The 21,699-nt window shown below is 34.4% G+C and overlaps 1 protein-coding gene across 1 annotated transcript in view; it reads right to left on the minus strand.

Annotated features, from left to right (window-relative positions):
- PTPRM (protein tyrosine phosphatase receptor type M) overlaps positions 1–21,699 on the minus strand; it is a gene marked incomplete at its 5' end in the record, with an annotated part of 332,499 nt that overhangs the window by 208,310 nt on the left and 102,490 nt on the right. Inside the window, 3 exons of the mRNA XM_015814271.1 lie at positions 1,325–1,526; positions 4,644–4,753; positions 5,181–5,489. Of these exons, the coding sequence (XP_015669757.1) occupies positions 1,325–1,526; positions 4,644–4,753; positions 5,181–5,489 (621 nt within the window). The remainder of the gene's footprint in view (positions 1–1,324; positions 1,527–4,643; positions 4,754–5,180; positions 5,490–21,699) is intronic.

Consider the following 21,699-nt stretch of genomic DNA (forward strand, 5'->3'; position numbering starts at 1 on the left):
CATCTTTTAATACTTGTGCTAGCTGGTTCATGTTTTTGTGCTGCTCTGGAACCTCAGTTATTCTTTTCAATTTCTCTTGTTTTTATTTAGAAGGCTTTGATCTTTCTGAAGATAAGGCAAAGGAGAGGGTGCCTGGTTTGAGAATAAAACAATTCAATAACTATGTTAGCTTCCAACTTCATCTGGTTTGCCTCTTCAGTCTGAGTTATTTCTGGCAAGGTTTTGATTTCTTTCCCTTGGATAGACCTTGCAGTTTTTTTAAAAAATTCTACTTCTGTGACTGCTTTATTTCATTTTATAAATCAATGTTGATCTGCTAACTTCTGTTCTGTTATTTCTGATTTTGGATGCATTCTTTTCATATATCCTCACTGGTCTTGATCTGTAATAACAGATTATTATTTCTTGTTTTATTTTACTGAATTATTATTATTTCTTGTTTTCAATCTCTACTTATTTGCTTTCCTTCCAGTAGTCCTGCAGCTTCTGGTCCTTGTTGCTCAGCCAATAATCCTGAGTTCTTTAGTCCATTTGTCACTAGATTTCCAAGAACTCCAACATCTTGCACAGACCTTATTGACCTGGGTGACGACTGATCTGGTATGGGTTTCTGCAAGTTACATCTCACCATATTGTTTCTCCGGCTTCTCTGTTGATACCGGTCTAATATGACCGAACCTCTGACATAGTTTTAATCCACTTCAGTGTAGCCCCATAACAACATCAAAATAGTACCTCACTGAAGACAATTATTATAGTTTATTATTGTTATTATTATTATGGTTGGCTGCCCACTCAGACAGATGTTTAGACTGCATTTGGTTCTTTTATTCACCTCTTGAACCCTTCCTAAGAACTTGGGATAGTCAGATGTTGTTTGAATTGTTATTGTAGTGGTTTATTAAATGTATGTGGCCACATATCTTAGTTGCATATGACTCTGGACATTATACATGGTTAAAACACATGCTAAATAGAGAAAGGATGTTATATACTAAATAATCTAAAAATTATTAGAAATGTGAAAATGTACCAAAAGGCCATTTTAATAACCTAATATGAAATGAATGTTTTTATGTCTGATCAGCTTAGTTTGTATCAATATTTTAAAAATGAGTTTTAAAATAGTAAACTCATATCAATAATATTTTATATACAAAAAGATGTGTGCAGTAATGTTTAGATAACATTATTTAGAAAGGAAATATTTTAACTGCTTTAATTTAAATATGCCTCTGACATTAAAAAAATCATAAAATTTAAGTTAAACAATTTAAATAAATATAACATTTATGATAATGGCAAGGTTGATTTTAAATAATACCTGATATCTTTGTGGTAAATTGACTTGTTACAGGTGGTCCAAAGCCTTTGGCTGTACTAGCCCGTATAGTAAAAGAATAAGTAGTTCCCGGGTGCAGTCCAAAAAATAAATAATGTGTTTCATTTCCATGCTTTAGAACCCGTCCACTTTGGTTTGATAAATCAATTTCTGGGTCAAAGGAGCTGACAGCCTTGTATGTGATCTACAAAAGAATACCAATATCATCAGAAGTTGGACAAGGATTGCATAATTATTCAATATACCCTTTAGACGTCTACAATGTAGGACACTTTCTGATAAATTATTTTACTCTTCAGAACTTCACGTTTGAAATACAATGATAGAACATAGATTTAGCCAAAGTATTGTGAGGGGTTTTTTTTAGTCTCAGGGCTTAGAGATACCAAGTTTACTATATTAAAGGCTATAATTCAGATTTAAACTAATACATTTAACTTGTTTGTCCCCCCCTCCTTTAATTTGCTTTTGGTTTGGAGGAAAATTAGTAACTGATAGAAGAGAGTTTGTAGCTCAGGACTGAATGGTGGGATCCTTAGTGTTCTTTGAGTTTGGTTGTTTTCTTCCAGAATTTTATTACGAAACTAGATAACATCATCAGTCCACACCTGCAAGAAAACAACCAAATTCAAAGAGCACAAAAGACCCCATAAATGAATAGCTGTTTCTTAGATATACACAAAAAAGACCAAACATATGTGTGAGAATGACAATGATGCTGTGAAATACTTTGATGACAATTGCATTCTGTATTTTTCTTAACTGACAACATGCTGGCCATTTAACAATCAACTAAAGGCAAAAATTTAATCTGCTTGAATAATTCAAGAAAGACTGGGACAGAGAAAGGAGACCTGAGAACTACCAAAGTTCTATCACCTAGCCCAGGGGTCTGCAACCTTAAACACTCAAAGAGCCACTTGGACCCACTTCCCAGAGAAAACACTGGGAGCTGCAAAACTTGTGCGCGCAAGCGGGTGCGCATGCGAGGGGTAGGGAGCTTGATTGAAGAGTTTAATTAAAAAGAAATAGAGGCTGCTGTGCATGAGTTCTCTCTCTCTCTCTTTCCTCTCCCTCTCTCTGTCTCTCTCTCTTTCCTCTCCCCGCCTCTCTTTCCTCTCCCCGCTCCTCTTTCTCTTTCTCTCTCTCTTTTTCTCTGTCTCCCTCTCTTTCTCTCCCCCCTCTTTTTCTCTCTCTCCCTCTCCCTTTCTCTCTCCCTTTCTTTCTCTCCCTCTCTTTCCTCTCCCCTTTCTCTCCTCTCCCTCTTTTTCTCTCATTCTTTCTCTCTCTTTCTCCCCCCTCTTTCTCTTTCCTCTCCCCTCTTTCTCTTTCTTTCTCTCTCTCCTTCTCTCCTCTTCATCTCTCTTTCTCTCTCTCTCTCTCTTCTCCCCCTCTTCCTCTCTCTCCCCCTCTCTCTCTTCCTCTCCCTCTTTCCTCTCTCTCTTTCTCTCTCTCCCTCCTCTCCCTCTTTCTCGTTCTCTCTTTCCTCTCTCTCCCCCCCTCTCTCCTTCTTTCTGATCTTCTGCTCACCTGGCAAGCTGGCTTCAAGCTGTTCTCCAACAAGCTGACACACATTTTATTGGGCTGGCTCTCTCCTGCCCTTCCTGCTTCCTGCAGAGATGCAGCTAAGGCAGGAGCCCCGCCCAATAGGCTTGTCAGGGTGAGGCCACTCTCTTTTTTACACACACACACACACACACACACACACAGAGAGAGAGAGAGAGAGAGAGAGAGAGAGAGAGAGAGAGAGAGAGAGAGAGAGAGAGAGAGAGAAGGGAAGTGCAAGTGCCTCTCTCTCTCTCTCTCTCTCTGTAAATGGCAGAGGAGGCTGGGAGCCGCAGGAGAAGGCTCAAAGAGCTGCATGCGGCTCCGGAGCCGCAGGTTGCCAACCTGTGACCTAGCCCATATCTATGTATCTCATTGAAGGAGGAGTTCTCAAAATATCTTCTGTAAATGTCTGAATTGGATAGGTAAATTCATTTCTGATTTGGTAAATTGACACTACTGTGCTTTCTGATTTCTCCCACATTCCTAATCATTCCATCCAGTCTAAGCCAGTACTAATATTAAGGAATTACCAGAAAGTCCTGGTGCTATATATGTAGGTTCAACAAAGAAACAAAAAACCCCAGGAACAACAATCTAATGAGAAATGGCAAGATAACATTCCAACCATGACATGTAGAACAGACATAATACTTGCAAATACTATTCTTAAAATAGCCATGTTTTGTTTGAAAGTTGTAACAAAATGTATGCTTTGTTCAACGCTCAAAACAAGAACATTCGTAACAAACATTTTTTTCAAGATTATAAGGATTGACTGATAGTACAGTACTGAGTTCTGACAGCTCACAATGTTTTGTTTCAGCTACAAACTGCTTCTTTGAAGGCAATTCTTGCATAATATTTTTCCCATTATATCTTATATGTTGTTTCTCATTCTGTTCTGAAAGATTATGAATTTATATGATCTAGATCAGTCTTTTTATCTTTTTATCCTTGAAATAATGTTCAGGTCTCAGGGAAGCCCTGAGGAAATATTTTAAAAATATTTTTAAAAACACAAAAAATTCACAATACAATTTATTTATAACCTACTCAATCCATATTTAAAACATTTATAAAGAGGAGGCAGCTGAGTCTGGGCATGTAAAAATTCCCACCACTGCAAGTGGAAGCTGTAGAGAGACCTTTCATAGAACCCTAGATAAGAAAAGCTGCTCTAGAAAAAAATAAATCACAGGAAGAATAACTTTTTCCATTACCTATACAATTTTATTTTTCTAATCTACTCAATTTTAGAAATATATTTTTCTACAGTAAGTTATTCTCTTCTTTTATAATAAAACAGTGTTTCACAACTGGTTGTCAAACAATACTGAAAGTTTTAGTAAAACTAGATTAAATATTTTTCTTTTGTTTTGTTTTTTCATAACATTTTAACATCTCTTTCTGAAACTTAAGTAAAAACATAAATGTCAAACTAATTCAGTCAAGTAAGAGATTTGACAGTGATTATAAGCTGACAACAAAATATGTACAAACCTTTGTCTAAGGGCAGAGGCGTCCTATAGTTCTTTTGTTAGATTAACAAATAACATGATTTTGTTGAATTTGCATTTTAATAAATGAGATATTCTTATTATTTTCTGTTACAATAAAACTGTAAAAATGCAATAGTGGACATAAAATAATTTGGGAATAGAATGAGATGGGATGGAGAAAATCATCATATATATAAGAAAAGTACTTTATGATATTGATCCAAATCAAGCCTATAGTTAAATGTATAACATACTTCATATAAAGTGATTACTCCATATGTTTGTACTGGCTCCTTCCACTGAAGAAAAATCTTCTCCTCAAAAGTATTTCCCTGGATAGATTCAAGTGGAACAGCACTTGGAACTAATGAATGAAATACAAGAATAAGATGTTTAGCAAAATGCACTGTAACTTAGGAACACTGAAGTTTCATTTTAAGATTACAGAAATCATTTGGCAGAGTACTAATAAGATATATTCAGGCAGTTCTAAAGTAACAATGGTTTTCAGTGGCAAAATGGCTTCTGAAGAGTTCTGTCCATTGAACACTTTTAGTCATTTAAAATCATGTAGTTGATATACATATATATATATATATATATATCACTGTTAGCATCCCACAAGGAAATTCAGTGGGAAAACCCACAGGAAGTCAGAAGTTGCTCCCATGTCTACATGGTCAATCTATTTCTCTGTTTAGGTAAAGGAAATCTCTCTGAAACATTGACATAACAGTCATGGATTGTTTAGTTCATATTAAATGCTAGAAACATTACATTTTAAAACTTACCATCTTCATCAGTTTGTACCACAATTTCTTGGCTTTCTTTACGCCCTTCAGGATTCATAAGAATAAGTTTGACACTGACATTAGTGTAGGGGGACAAATTAGTAATGGTGTGCTGAGGGTGTGAATTGTCAGTATCCCAGCTCACTTCTTCTCTAACTTGCTCCTGTCCACCAGTTTGGTAACGGTAATGGACTGTAAGGTTGTATCTATGACAACGAGTCACATTGTAGCCAAATGGCTCCCAGGTAATGGTGATTTGCCAGGATTTGATATCTACAACTTCAAGCTTTCTTGGACCATGCACAGGATCTGAAAAAAAAGGAAGACAAATATTTTAATGTGAGAAGTTGAAGATATGAAATGAGAACTTTGCTTGGGCTCTTGTATTAGTATGAAATTACTTAATTTAAATTTTCCAATCTATTCTTTGGATAGAAGTTTGATTTTCTGCTTTTCTAAACACTTCATTGCAATTCTCAGATTATTATTTTTTTACATGAATACTGTGATAAAGTAGAATGAAAAGGTTTAAAAACTGTTTCGAGAAAAATGTTTACAGTAAAAATTTTACTATAACGGAAGTCAAGTAGAAAGTGTACATTTTCATATATAAGAAAATTCATGTAAATTTTTGCATAAATTCAGAAAAAAGTGAAAGCAAGATAAAGCAAAAATGCTAGAGATTTAATATAAGATAAATGTAAGATAAAATTAAATTAAATTAAAAATCTAAACAGATTTACAAATTCTTCTTAAACACTACAACAGATATTTTGGGCTTCTTCTTAAGTTATTCTTGTTTAAAAGTCTACCTAACCTTGTTTATGAAGATCATTTTACATACAGTATACAGAACTAAAGTTGATTGGACCTTGCAATTTTAAAATCAGACACAGTTCCCTGAAGTATTTAGTTCTATGTTTTGGTTAAAGAATACATCTGTTAGGGAAGACAGATTGTAATACCAATAGCTTAAAGTACTAGATGTGGGAAATTTAAAATTATATTATACATCGTGGTTTTCTTTATACATGCAGCTCAAATAATGACACAGCTTAACTTTTCCTGATACCTCCAACAAGCAACAGGGAGACAGCAACAGGAACTATTTTTAGTTTTGTTATATTAAAGTCATTGTTAGGATGACAGTGTCATAGAGAATTTTTTAAACAATATTTTTATGACAGTTACTGCCTTGATTTTTCCATAAAAACCAAAATATTTTTTTTGTTTATGCTGTCCAAGTAGTTATAGTCAATGGATGCTTAAACTTCTTTAGCCTTTTTTGTACTATGGGGTGGAACTTGCTTTGTGTATCTATAAAACTACTGTACAAAATGGAGTCAATGGAGTTTTTATACAAATGTAGCAGAATAATCTGATTTTTTATTTCAAATGAAAGTACTCAAGAAGATAAAAGAGAATTTCCTTGCTTACTAGCTGTACACTAAGATGAGTTTTAATGAGTCAGAAACTGCTTATAATAAATAGATTAATATGCCTGTTCCAGCTCATGTTTATTAATCAATGTATTTTCTCCAAGAATGTTCTAAATAATTGCCACAAGAGTCTACTACTTCTGACTAGCATGAATCTCTGCAAACTTGCAATATTGTTCTATGATACTTCTGCAAGAAATATCACGGTATATACTCTATATATTATTCCTATTTACATCTACTGTTTTTAGCAATCATTTATTATTCTGTGAGCATTGAGGTTTTTGAGCTTAAATCGTTTTACTTTCTCTCATTTCCAGTTCCAGTAATATGTTTGACATATGTTTGGTGAAAATCATTGTATAATTCTAATTTTAATTCCTTTTATTGTCCTATTTGGCTCTGATCTAGCAAAATTTTCATGAAAATTACCATGATCACTGATGGTCCTGATCCTTCTTAAGTGAAAAAGAAATTTAGCTTATGGAAAAATGATGGTGTCAAGTATTTCTGTTGAGTGACTACTGAATAAGCAATGAGCATGCATAGTCAGCATGGAAACTCAATTCTGTCCACCTTTCTGTGGTTAGTTACACAGGAAGAGAGATGAAAATGAGGTCAGCACCTCCCATTCAACAATGATATTCAAATTGCCTGTCTGTGTGTCGGCTTTCAAGTGCCTTCCCATTCCACTGTGCATATAGAGGAAGGAGGTGATCATTGCACAGGCCAAATTCCTGAAGGAAAAACATTTGAAATGTACCCTGAAATTCTAGATCCCTACAAAATTTAGTCCATAGAAAAGTTCTCCCCACCAACCTCAGATTCTATATGAAAGAAAAGGAACAATGCTTCAACAGTACAGGAGTTATTCCTTGGTTGGCATACTCAGTTACTCCTGAGGATTCTGCAGTTAAAAGCTTATTATATTCATGCAAGAAAATATTCCACACAAGAAATACTCCACCCATCATTTATTAAGATGGGTGGCTAGAGAAATCAAATAAATACACAAAGGAAGATTTTTGGTTTTAACAATTGAAACTAGAAAGCAAAAAATGGATTTTCAAGTACAGTGTAACTAGGAAAATGAGTTAGATGACATTGGACTGGATTGTTTACAGTGTAATGGTTTGGCATTCACTGACATTCAATGTCTATGCAATATGACTTATGTTACAAATAGAGCTTGAACTAGCAAAGGGGAACTTTTACTTCAGCTATGATACTATAAGATCACAACATCACAGGATATTATAGCCTACAATTCTGATACATAGTATCTTATAAAAATGGGTTCACTGCTTAGTGAGACGTTATTTTGTTTGTTTTGTTTTTGGAACCAAGACATGCAAATATTTGCCAAGCAGATTATTATACTGACAGCAGTTGCCTCTATACTCTCACTTAAGTAATGGATGAAGTAAAGAAACGATAACTGATACAGAAATAAATTTAGCTATTAAGATTCCAAACACTGAACAATTAAGGAAATCAAGAAATGAAACTGTATTTTATATGAAGTTGCAAATGATATAACAAATTGGGACTACTATAAATGATATAATAGTAATATAACGTAATGCAATGCAATATAGCAAATGAGAGAGGTGGAATCAAAATATAATAATAACAATGGATCATGGAATTAGTTTAAATGATTGAAAGAATAATTTTGTTTCTGTAAAGTTTCTATGTATAGGAATTCCTCAACATATGATCACAATTGAAGGTAACTTCCCAGGTAGCTTGTCATTCACTCTAATAGCCATAGGATAATTAAATAAAATTGATTATAAAGTGAAGTCCTTTAAACGGTGTAAACGTGATGGTTGATCCATTTATCTCTCAGGGCTTAATCCTGCAGAGATTAATTTCACTGTCCTACTGACCAAGACTGAATGGCATGAGGCTTCAACTGCCTCTATATTGCCTCTGGAACAGACAGAATGAAAAGAATGTGAAATGTACCTAAAGTGAGCTGTTTGAAACTGAATGAGCTATAAGAGGTAGTTAACACTGTTGTATTGTAATGCTTTAATAGAAAAACAAAATAATGAAATCAATGAATTAGTCCATGAAAAAGAAAGTGTGATTTAGTTGTGTTATATTCTAAATCTCTCTCAAAAGCAGTTTCCTTGCTAGTTAATTATATATTGTAATATTGTATATCGTATTTGTATACAATATACAATATTTTGTATATTACATATAAATCTTACATGATGTATTTGTTTTCTTCTCTTTTGTGCAATTTTATAGAAGGAAGAAGAGATTGTAAAGCTAGGTCCTCCTCAATTTATAACAGTTTGACTGAAAGAGTCATGGAGCCCAGCATGTAAATAAATTGGTCAGAATTGGTGTGTAAATCACATTACAATCCAGGACCAATGACTCACTGTAAGAGGGCAACATTGCTTCCATAAGCACAAAATCTGTGATGCTTAAAGCTTTCTATGGTAGCTTTTTGCTCTTCATCTGATGACACCTGGAATATTTTTTATGCTGCTCTCTTTCTGCCAATTTTATCTAGGTATCAAGCAGTGAAATCTGACAGCTGCAGCTCATAATCTTAGGTACCAACTAGTCTAGTTGTAGCCTCTGGCACTTGAGCATCTTATTTAATCAATGGTCTTCGTTTCCTTGACAGTCAGTAACATGAGCTTGTTGTTTCTTTCTCAGAGAACAGAGGGGAAAAAAACCTGACTGATAGGATCAATTTCTATTGCAGGTTCAATTCACAGCTCATTTCTCTGAAACTTCATACTTTACCTTCTATTACATCTGCTGTGCTTTTTCAAAAACTCAATTTCAGTATCCGTGAGGCGTAATTTTAGGATCTTGTCATTAATAATCAAAAACTTGGGTTAGAAGCAAAGCCCAGGGTGTAATGATTTTTTCCTGCCTGATGTTTTATCGCAAACTTCAGGAGGCTTGTGAAATAGAATCATAAAAATAAAAAGACAATGTTATGGCTGTATATGCCTGCTTTACAGTTTATACAGTCTCCTGCACTATTTAGATGGAGGGCTTGGACAAGACATATTCAGGGCCAACTCCTCTAAGGCCCAAATCTTTCAGCAAACTGATAGATGGATACAATTTGTTCCAGCCTACCAATATAAGCTGCTTGTGCTGCATAGGCATTAGTGGCTCCTAACTTTCTAACACAGTGCAGGTTGCGTTTTCCCAATTTTCCAACTATATTAAATCTCTTCCCTTTTCCTCCTTTTGCTTGTCCATTGCAGCACAAAAAATTATAATAACTGAAATTGTGAGAATATACTACATGCTATTAAAAAGATAATCATTCAAATCAGAAATAGGACTTCTATTGTTACTGTATTAATTAAACACGGTGAAAATAGGGCATTTTTAAAAATGATCAATTCATAATACACCGAGCAAAATATGCATATAATATGTAATTCCATGTACTTAAATTATACTCTGTGAGAAAATTATAGCTGTGAAGAAAATACTGCCTAGTATATACACTGATATATTAATTCTAAATGGCAAATACTTCACTTGCTGGAATTCTTGCACCACCGCTAATTTCATCATAATAAATCTTGCTAAAGAGAATTCTGTGAGAGTCATGCCTATTAAAAAAATCACTCTTAGTTCAAGCAGTTGTTATTAATAACATAGCCAATACAAATTTGCCTCCTTCATTTTCTATTTATTTTCTATTTAGTCTTTATCATACCTTTAACTGATTTGTCTGGCATCATATACCTCCCAAGTTAGAAATATAAGCATTTTCCAGTCAGTATTATTTCATAGGTTTGCTAAAACCTTTTAACTTTTTCATTCTTGAGAGCTATGCATGCACAAACAAACACACAGATATTGTGTTTGGGAAAGCAATCACTGAACAAAACAAAAAATAATGCAGGAATAAACAAGTCCTACGATTACATCATACCTACTGTAAATAAACAATGCTGGTCTAGAAAGATGTCAATGAAAAAACATGACTTCTCTCAATAAATGGAAACATTATATACACTGCCTGTTGGTGCTGATTGAAAGTGGGATATAAATCTAAGAAATAAATTTTTTTAGTAAAAATTGAGAAAAATTTGCAATATATGTTAGAAAAAACAATGGAAACTTGTGGATGAAAATCATATGGATAGATGTCATAAATGATAAAACATGGCATTTAGGAGCATTTGGGGATTACAAAAACTATTTTGAATTTTTAAAATTATTTTCTTTAATTTTGTTCTGAATAGGTCTTTTTTTCATATTATTTTAGTCAGCCATCCTACATCTTAATTCTACCCGCAGTTGGTAAAATTTTACTTTGTTTCAATTCTGTGACAGTGTTTTAGGAATCATTGTTATTAACAAGTGCTAAATAACTATTGGATATTATTAATGACAAATTTTCAACCACTTGGCTTATTTATAGCTCATCATCTTGACACTAAGCTAGTATTTTAAAGCCTTCATTTTTTCCAATATCACTGGTGAATTGGCAAAAGCTTTAGATTTAATATTTTTAAGCGTGACAACTCTTCTAAGAACCCAGTATATGTCATGAGATATAATAAGCCTCTAAAAAGGCATAACCTTTATGGTACATTAAACTAAACAGGCTTTGCAGGAAAATAGCCAATATTGTTTCAATTCGTTCATTATACCTTTCAAATTATCACCTAGTTCCACCACTTTAGAAAAAGCCAGATTTCAGTGGGACAAATCTTTCTGGCATAATAAATCATTGGCTTCATTAACCTTATCCTCTGGTCAGTAAGAGCACAATCTTTTTGTACTAATATTCTTCTGTAGTAGCACAAATGTATCTCAGATTTTTGTTTTCTTTCTTTCTTAACGTGCTAAGTTCAATCTTCCATGTCACACTGCCTTCTTCAATATTTTCAGAAAGAGTGCAAGTTATCTGTCTTAGGAAAACCAAAATTAATTTTCTGAGAGCATTCAGGGGCAATGTTTTTTACACATAAGAAAAATTAAAACTGAGACTCTTTGCTCAGTCTGATTTAAAATGTAATTGTTAAAATTATTTAGAGATCAGAACCACACTCTTAATATTGCCATTTTGAAAAGAAAGAGATTTAAATTATAACATATTTTTTCACTTGTGCAACAATCCATTAAACATGCTTAAGATATTTGAAATCAATACAAGAAACACTTAACACAGTGTTGGATTGCAGCCAGAGGATGTATTAATTTTGTGCATCAGAAGGCACTGAATGAATCTATACAGCTTTCTCAAAAATTCATCAGGCCAACTGAAGAAATTAGCAGTCAGTCATTTAAAAAATAAACACATTCAGTAGTCTATATGATAGAACAATATATTATTTAACACCATATGATAGCATAGCTGCCTTCAGATGTAATTAATTTTGATCAAGTAATTATCTAAAATATAATATCCAAGAAAACTATTTTTATTGATAATTTTAAGGCAAATGTATGTGTACTTGCATTTACATTATGTGATTCCCTTTTAGGATAGGTATTGTTGTCAGAGTTCATAAAAAGAGTAAGAAATCATAAACCGGAGAAATTAAGAAGAGATTAACAAATAAAAGGAAACTAGTGATGGGAACCCAATTTACTATACCTCGCTATATCTTTTTAAACATCTTTATTTCCATTACATCCATAAAATATATGCATTTTTTTGCTATTTAAACTTCTCGAGTTTTTTTGAGGATCTCATAAATTCCATTCAGCCATTACTTCTTTGGTCTTTTCCTATCTCTCAGTCTACCTTTCTCTTCTTTCTGATCCTGGTTTTGCAATTCTATTCTTATTAATTCTCTCTGAATGATCAAGACATTTTGATGCTCTTCTTTTGTTTTGTTTGTTCAGTTTTATATTCAGTGCATTTTCATTCAAAACCTTCCTTCTTAATCCTCTCTGTTCCTCTGTTTCTACATACAATTCCCTCTATACTCAACTTACTTTCATGTTTCCCTGATGTACAGTACATTACTCTCATTTCCATATAATAGAAACATGCTGTTATAAAAAGTCCTTTTTGTTTAAATCTAGCAATCATTCATTCCTAGCAACAGACCATATACCACCATTATTTTTTATCAACATTTACATACCTTAACATTTCTTGAAATATTTTCTTACTATCTTTCTATGAAGGTACATAAATTCATCTACTTGTTCTAGGTTTTCATCACTTATGCATGATCTGTAATTGTCTCCTCCATTTTCACCATCTGAATGGTTTGTGATAAAGGTAGCCCTTAGTTAAACACATTCAGCGACTGTTTGAAGTTACCATGGCGCTGAACAAGTGCTTTTTACAAGTAGTCCTCATAGTTCTGGATGACCCAGCACCCTTGCAGTCACATGATTGTGAATTGGGAGCTTGGCAACCATCTCACACTTATAATAGTTGCAGCGCCCCACAGTCATGTGATTGCCATCTGTGACCTTCCTTCCAAAGTCAATGGGCAAGCCAGCAGAAAAGGTCAAAAGTTGCTCTAGTAAATCTCCAGCACCTGGAAGTACCACTCCTACCCTACCTCACTCATGCCTATTGCCTCCTCATGCATCTGTTCTGACCTTGCAGTAGCCTGGCCATCCTATACCATGCACACTTGCCTCTTGTGCACCTTCAAGAACTTCCTGTTATCTACAGCAGCCAGCCCAAGCCCTGCAACACTTATGCTTTCCTCTCATGCATCCTCCTGTGCCCTGCAGCAGCCACCATTCTTGTACCATGCCAGTTACCCATGCATCCCTGCATGTCCTCCTTTACTTGATATCAGCCATTTACCTGCCAGCTGGCCTTATAATCTTTTTCTTTCTTTCTCTTTCTTTCTTTCTTTCTTTCTTTCTTTCTTTCTTTCTTTCTTTCTTTTCTTTCCTTTCTGAAGCTGCTTAATTCAACAGCATGATTCTAAACATTATTTTCTTGCAGCATGGTCTGCATTTAACTATTTGCTAACCATTTACATTCATGCATGCTTTATTTCCATCGTATACCACCCTTATCACATTCATCAATATTTTTTTGCATTCTTTTACATAATGTTTTCCTCATCCACAGCCTCTTTCACTTCATTATTCCTCAATAATCTTTTTTTTCTATTTTCCATTAGTTGACACTTTTCTGTGGCAGTCTACAACGCACTTTTCACAACCTATTTCCTTATGTCTATTTTCTATTCTGTTGGGAGTTTAATGTACTTTTTAATACTTTTTGCCACAAGATTTGTACTTTCTTCTCTTCCATTCTTTTACTCTGGTTGTTTTCTCTTTGCTTTGATGCCCATTTTCCTCTCAAAACACTATAAAACATTATAAAAACAGTAACATTATAAAAAAAAGCATTTGCATTTTTCATTTATTTCTATTACTTTCTTTACTATGTAAATGTATGAAAACTTTTATACCTCAAACCATGCATTTTACAAATATATAGATCTTAGAATTAAGATAAACACAATCAATGAATCTTATAAATATGCTCACTTTAGCCAATAAGATGATTTGATAAAAATAGGAAAAGAGACTATTTCATAGAAATAACTAAGATTTCCATCAGTTAAACAAAGAATGAGTATTTGCAGAGACATTCAGCTGAACATGGAGAAGGGCTAGAAAACAAAATGGAAATACGTAAATATGCCTTTTTTCTTTCTGCTGGCAAAGGTTTCCAGGGAATTAAAAAGTTTTTTGTCATCAGAAATAAACCACTGAATACAATATTACAGAAAAACATAAAATAATTTCCCTGAAAGTAGTAGTAATTGTCAAATTACAAGAGAAGTACTTTCAAATAAAATCTCAAAGTGTGTGCGGCAACATTATGAAAACATACATATTTTACTTAACTCTTGAATGTACAGTAACTAATTTTTCTTATAGGAAATTCTTCTCCCCATGCTTTAATGATGTTAATGTAATAAACAATGTTCCAATATTATAAATTTATAATATTATAATCAAATTTCTCATAGGATCCATATTATTTTCATACTGATAGGCCTATGCAGGCAAATGTACTGCAAGAAGAATGCCATGTTTATGAAGAAGTTACTATATCTAGTATAGCTGTATTTTTAATAGCTCATGCTATATATTTAATTGTTGTTCTAAGTACAGGTAGTTGTCGACTTACAACCATTTGTTTAGTGACCATTCAAAGTTATAATGGTACTGAGAAAAGTGACTTACGACAGTTTTTCGCACTTGCGACCACTGCAGCTTCCCCATGGTCACATGATCAAAATTCGGATAGTTGGCAAGTGGCATGTATTTATGACAGTTGCAATATCTTGGAGTTAAGTGATCACCTTTTTAATCTTCTGACAACCAAAGTCAATTAATAGAACAATTAATTAGAGAAATGACTTGCCTCCAAATACTGTGGGAGCTCCAACACTGGAGATTTTTAAGAAGAGATTGGACAAACATTTGTCTGAAAAGGTATAGGGCTTCCTGCTTGAGCAGGGAGTTGGATTAGAAGATCACCAAGGTCCCTTCTAATTCTGTTATTCTTTCAATAGGGAAGTTAGATTCACTTAACAGCCATGTTACTAAGTTAACAACTGCAGTAATTTACTTAAAGGTGGCAAAAAAGGTTTGTAAATGGGGCAAAACTCACTTAACAACTGTCTTGCTTAGCAACATAAACTTTGCGCTGAATTGTGATTGTAAGTTGAAGACTATCTGTAAGTAACTCTTGTTCTAAGCACATTTAAGTCTGAAGCTAGCCCACAAAAGCTTTGGATGGTAATATGGTTTGCATATAGGTAAATGTTGAAAACTACTGTTTCAAAGCAAATATACTTGAGGTTAAAATTATTTGTATAATTACCAATACTTTACTTGACAATCCATTTTTGTGTGATCTATCAAAGAACTAGAGATGCTGATCTAACTACGTACATAAAAATTTAGGTTTTTTTAAAAAAATGATTATTCTAATATATTTTCTTACACAAAGAAATGCATTGTTCAATTTTACTTTCAAACTTTTTAGATTGCTTATCTCTCTGCAAAAGAAAACCATTTTTCATTTTTAAAAATCTTGTGAATATAAACAAAATTATATTCCAAATCCATTAAGACATTTTAGTTACTTAGTTAAAATGACATACCTAGCTATTGAGTACTCAGTTTATAATAACCCCTTTCTTTCCCAAATCTACTTAGGCATCCGCCAGTAGCAAGGAAAATGCCGGTGATAGTTTTTACAACCACACATTAGTTTTACATTTCATGACAGCCTAATTCTAGAGAATTCCAAAGACAGACAAGCATGTGTTCTTACAATTTTCTTTCTTGAGCTTGAAAGAAGCCTGACTTTTACTGATAAATGGGAAAAAATATGGGAGTGCAGACATGTATTTTTCATTTCACACTTATGTCATTGTCAATTCACCCCAAATGCATTCCAGGTGCTGTGATGAAAATGCAAATCTGTAGGAAGCACTCAAGTTTATGGTAATTATCCCTCAGTACAGATTAGAAATGCAATAATTATGGATTTACTCAACCAGATACTTTGTTATGTCTCTATCATGTATATATGCTGTACTAATTATATTCCAAAGAACATACAAGAAGTACAGTGGTTTAAGGCAATACTCTGAAGATACAGCTCAGAAAAGAAAGTCTTTCCCGAGGGCTTTTACAACATATAAAAAAAGGCACACAAGATAAAAAAGAAGAAAGGCAGACCAAAAATGTGGAAAGACTGAAGTATTAGGCCTTTAATAGGAACAAAAAAAGAGCAGAGCAATAATAAATTAGAAAGCTGGTACTGGGATATTTCCTCCATGAGAAACAAGATATAAATGTAATCAATAATATAAATGTAATTCAATACTATAATAGAAACATATCCTTAAAGAGCGTTACTAACCTTTTGAAGATGAATAGAACTGAACCAAAAGTTGTCAACATAGAATTACTATCTCAAAGGGAAAAGTTATGAGTGGAGAGATAAAATTGGGAAAAGGGAATTTGGGCTATATGAGAATCTGCCAAATATCTTAGTACTGAAACCTTGCTCCAGAATGATTTTGTATCAAACTTATTCTTAGGAAAAGAAAAGGCCACAGATAACAATAATAGTAAGTAAAACAGTTACTTTCCTAATCTCTATTTACCACTGAAAAAATACAGAAGGAGAAATCTAATACGCCAATTTTTCAACTTCAAGCCTGGCTATCTTGGTACACTTGCATAAACTGTTCAGCCGCAAGAATTGGCAGAAATGGTGTATTTATTCTCTAATTCTATTAGGCTATTATTGTTATCAATAATAGTTCCATGAACTTACATACAATTTTAAAAGCAGCCACCCAATGAAAAATGCAAATGTTCCTCTGTCACTATTCCTAATAATTCAAGTGGCTATTCATTTATATGAAAGTAAAATGAGCTTAGTAATATGCTTGCTAGGTAAATCTGGCTTCCCCACTTGTCAGAAGGTCACAAAAGATGATCACATGATCCCAGGACATTGAACTGTCATAAATACATGCTAGTTGCCAAGCATCCAAATTTTGATCAAGTGACCATGGGGATTCTGCAACGGCCATGTGACAAACAATCATAAGTCACTTTTTTCCACTGCCATTGTAACTTTGAACAGTCACTAAACAAATGGTTGTAAGTCAAGGACTATTTGTACATGAAGGTCAGTTCTCTTGAGAAGTTTATAATGCTTGGAAACATAGAAGGAAAGAAAAAAGAGAACACCAAACAGTAAGGTGGATGGGCTTGATTACAGCAGCAATAAGGGCATTATATTAGAAGTTCTGAAGCACCAAGCTAGAAACAAATGATTTTGGAGGAAAATCTACATGGATAGTAAAAATCAACATGATTTTATGGCACATCAACCAACCAATCAATCAAATTTTCTATTCTAGTATATGGGGTCCTTTTCTTCAGATGTGTTGTTGTAGCATGAAATGTATGTGCAAATTGCCATCATAACCCACATTGCTGTTTTATTTCCCCAGGCTGCTAAAAATTCCTGTGAAGACATTGTGCTGTCTTTAGAGACAAGTTCTAAAATAAACCAAGGACAAGAAAAGCAAGAGAAAATTCCATGTACATTTGCTATTATATTAGTATTTTTAGAGGGGAGAGTTTGGTAGTATATCTTATATGTTCAGTTAATTCTTGTAGAATGAGTTGCATTTCTTACTATTTTATTTTACTATATTTGCAAGATCATTAATTTAGCAAATGCAATTAATTGGGTTCCTGATGCATGGATAGGGAACATAGATTTTGCAAATGCAATTAATTTGGTTCATGACACATGGATAAGGAACATAGATATTTCTTAAAGAGAAAAATTTAAGAAAATAAGAATACGTGATGAGCAAACACGAATATCCACTTCTAGATAAGATTCTGGGATGATTGCCCTGATAATATTTAATGATAAAGCTTAAAGGAAATTAATAGGATATGTGGCTAAATCTATCAGCTTAATAGCACAAAAAAGTTTATTCCATATCACTAAAGCTCTTGAGTAAAACACTCCAGGCATGATTCTCATGGTAAGATTTTTCCTTCTCAATAAGTTCTATACTTTTTCTTTAAAGAACAGATCAGTCTTCTACCACTAAATATTCTCCAGGTCATAAACCCTAATAACAAAGGCCTGGCTGTTTGAGGATTAGATCCAACATGTCCAGAGATAACTAGGCTGAGGAAGTACATTTCGAAAGAAATAAAGCTTCCTGTTGTGTCTTACTAAAAAAAAAAAAAAAAAAAAGATAAGACCCAGATATTATGCAACTCATTCTTTCTTTGGGCTAAGGTATTTTTCCCGTATTAAATATAGAATAGAATAGAAAATTCCAAATACAGTACTTGTTATTTTCAAGAATTGATTAACTCTATAAAATAAAATAGGAATATTGCCTAGATCAGGGGTAGGCAACCCAAAACACTCAAAGAGCCACTTGGACCCATTTCCCACCAAAAACAAAACACTGGGAGCCGCAAAACCCTTTTGATATCTAAAATGAAGATAACACTGCATATATCCTTTTTTACCTTTAATATATATATATATATATATCCAGCATTTTATACCCTGACGATGTCGGTAGTGTGGCCGATAAAAGCTTGGTTTTGTAGATTAAACATTTGTGTTTATAATTTTATCCTGGTGATCACCTTATTTTACTTCACATTATGTGTATACCTGGGATTCGTGTTTTTAATACTATTAAGGAGATACACACACACACACACACACATATACACATACATACATACATACCGGTACATACATATCATAAAGGTAAAACAGGATATATGCAGTGTTATCTTCATTGTAGATGTCAAAAGGGTCTCTCTCTCTCTCTGTCTCTCTCTCCCTCCCTCCCTCCCTCTCTCTCTCCCTCTCCCTCTTTCTGCCCTTGGTCTGCCAGTCCTCTTCCCCCACTCTCTTTCTTTCTCTCTCTCTCTCTCTCTCTCTTTCTTCTCTTCTCCCTGCCTCCCTGCCTCCCTCCCTCCCTCTCTCTCTCTTTCTCTCTCTCTCTCTCTCTCTCCCCCTCTCTCCCTCTCTCCGATCTTCTGCTCACCTGGCAAGCTGGCTTCAAGCTGTTCTCCAACAAGCTCAGAGGTAGGCAACCTCGGCTCTTTTATGACTCATGGACTTCAACTCCCAGAATTCCTGAGTCAGCATAGCTGGGCTAGCTAGCTCTCTCTTGCCCTTCCTGTTTCCTGCTTCCTGCAGAGACGCAGCAAAGGGAGGAGCCCTGCCCAAAAAGCTTTTCAGCTTGTGGGAGAACACTGTGAGTCTACTCTCTTTTACATACACACACACACACACAGACAACCACAAACACAGAGACAGAGAGAGAAGCAAGGAAGCGCAAGTGCCTCTCTCTGTCTCTGCAAATGGCAGAGAAGGCTGGGAGCCACAGGGGAAGGCTCAAAGAGCCGCATGCGGCTCCGGAGCCACAGGTTGCCGACCTTGGCCTAGATATAGAATCAAAGGGCTTTATGAGAGCTATTATTGATCTCAAAATAAGCTGTCTGCAAATTAATCTATAAAACTCAAATTAGAATATGCCACAAGCAGAGATCACACGTTAACTCTAATAAATAGATTCTTGAGACTTTGGTTATCTAATGACTTTTTAAAAAGTCTGTAAGGTTGAATGGAATTTATTTATTCTAGCTAGCATCACTGTTTTGTTTTGTGTTTGTGTCCCAAATGAAAAGACTGTTATTCCTCTGATATAATGTGTATAATTATTCTCTATGATGGCCATTTTATTTTTGCAACTTGAAGAGCACCATTGGGCTAAAAAACTAGAATTTATAAGTGTAATTATCTTCATTGATTTTTTACCTTAAGCATAGTCATTCCTAGTTAATATCTGGATCATTGGCACTTGGGAATATAAGAGCTATTGGCTAAAGAGGGAAATCAAGAAAACATACAAATTGAAAGCAGTGACCATTTTCATATTGCTCCCCAAAAAACTGCTTGGATACAGTCAACCAGAGGAGAATTTAATCTTTTTATTAGAGGTAGTGTGTGTGTTGCCGAACATAATTTTTAAACTAACTGTGGTTAGGGCAGCAATCCATTTAATTATGTTTATTTAATTTAATTAACGTGCTTATTATATTCAGAATAATGTTTCACTAATAGCAAGCTATGAAGTTCTAAATAAGAATATTATTTTTACTGATAAATAAATTAATAATAAAAATAACTTCTTACAATTTTGGCATAAGCTTTAAACATATTAACCTATAATAAATTCTTAAATTTGCTTAGTTAAATCAATTATAAACTTCTTTTTAGGGGCAATGTATATTTGGAACTTCAGAATCCAGAACATAAGTTTTGTATCCACACTTACACATAACATGTGTAATCAAGTTTTGTTTCATATGACACTGGGTTTAGTCATTCATGTAGCTATAACTTCCTCTATGGATGGTACCCTCATGATTTCTCAGATTAAGAAATATTTAGCAACTGTTAGCTGGCAGCATTATAAGATAAGATAAGATAACCTTTATTGTCATTTTTATACTGTGGGCACAATGGCACACATCAAAAATGAAATTTAGTTGCCCACTCTCAAAGTAAAACACATACATGACACACACCTAAACATACTATGAACAACATATGTATAGACCCACATCTCTACATTTACGTAGCAAATAAATATTAAATATTGTCCATCTTGAATATATAATGGAAGGAGGAAGCTTGAGAGTTCGCAAGGTTAATGCTGTATAGAATGAAACTCTGGCTGAATCTGGATATTCTGCTACAGATACCACGAAGCCTCCTCCCAGAAGGTAACAAGGAAAACAGGTCGTGAAGAGGATGTGTAGTGTCCCAGATAATCTTACGGACCCTGCTCAAGCAGCGCTTCTGTGCTATGTCCTGGATGGGAGGGAGGGAACTCCAATGATCTTTTCGGCCATTCTCACCACTCTCTGTACCGCCTTCCTGTCTGAAGCAGTGATACCTCCAAACCAGACTGTGATGCTGTATGACAGGATGCTCTCGATTGTCCCCCTGTAGAAAGTGGTCAGGACAGGGGAAGGAAGATGTGCTTTTCTCATGCGGTGCAGAAAATGCAGGCGCTGCTGTGCCCGCTTCACCAGTTTCTCACTGTTGAGCGACCAAGTCAGCCTACTCGTTAGCTGTACAACGAGGAATTTGATGCTGGTAACCCTCTCCACAGGTGAATCATTTATGACACAGAAGTGTGGCTGTGCCTGCCTTTTCTGAAATCAACAATGATCTCTTTTAGCTGGCAGGTTTTTACATTCTGCCTAGAACCTGAATTTTATCTTTATAAAACTTGAAATGTAATTCCATTGAAGAACTTAATGCTATGTTTGACAATGACTCTCCATGAACTTGAGTGAAACTTTAAAAAGCTTCGGTTACTGCACAACACTGAGCTATGTAGACCACTAATACGATGTAGAATAATGTAACATTTTATGTTCCTTGTATATAAACAACAATAGCATACAGAAATCTCACAGAAGTCAACCAAAGCTCTTCAAAACATCCTAAGTAAACCAAAAGAGCCCCAGCAGCCCCA

The sequence above is a fragment of the Protobothrops mucrosquamatus genome, unplaced genomic scaffold (genome assembly GCF_001527695.2).
Source record: "Protobothrops mucrosquamatus isolate PMUCROS unplaced genomic scaffold, P.Mucros_1.0 scaffold233, whole genome shotgun sequence".
Lineage (NCBI taxonomy): Eukaryota > Metazoa > Chordata > Lepidosauria > Squamata > Viperidae > Protobothrops > Protobothrops mucrosquamatus.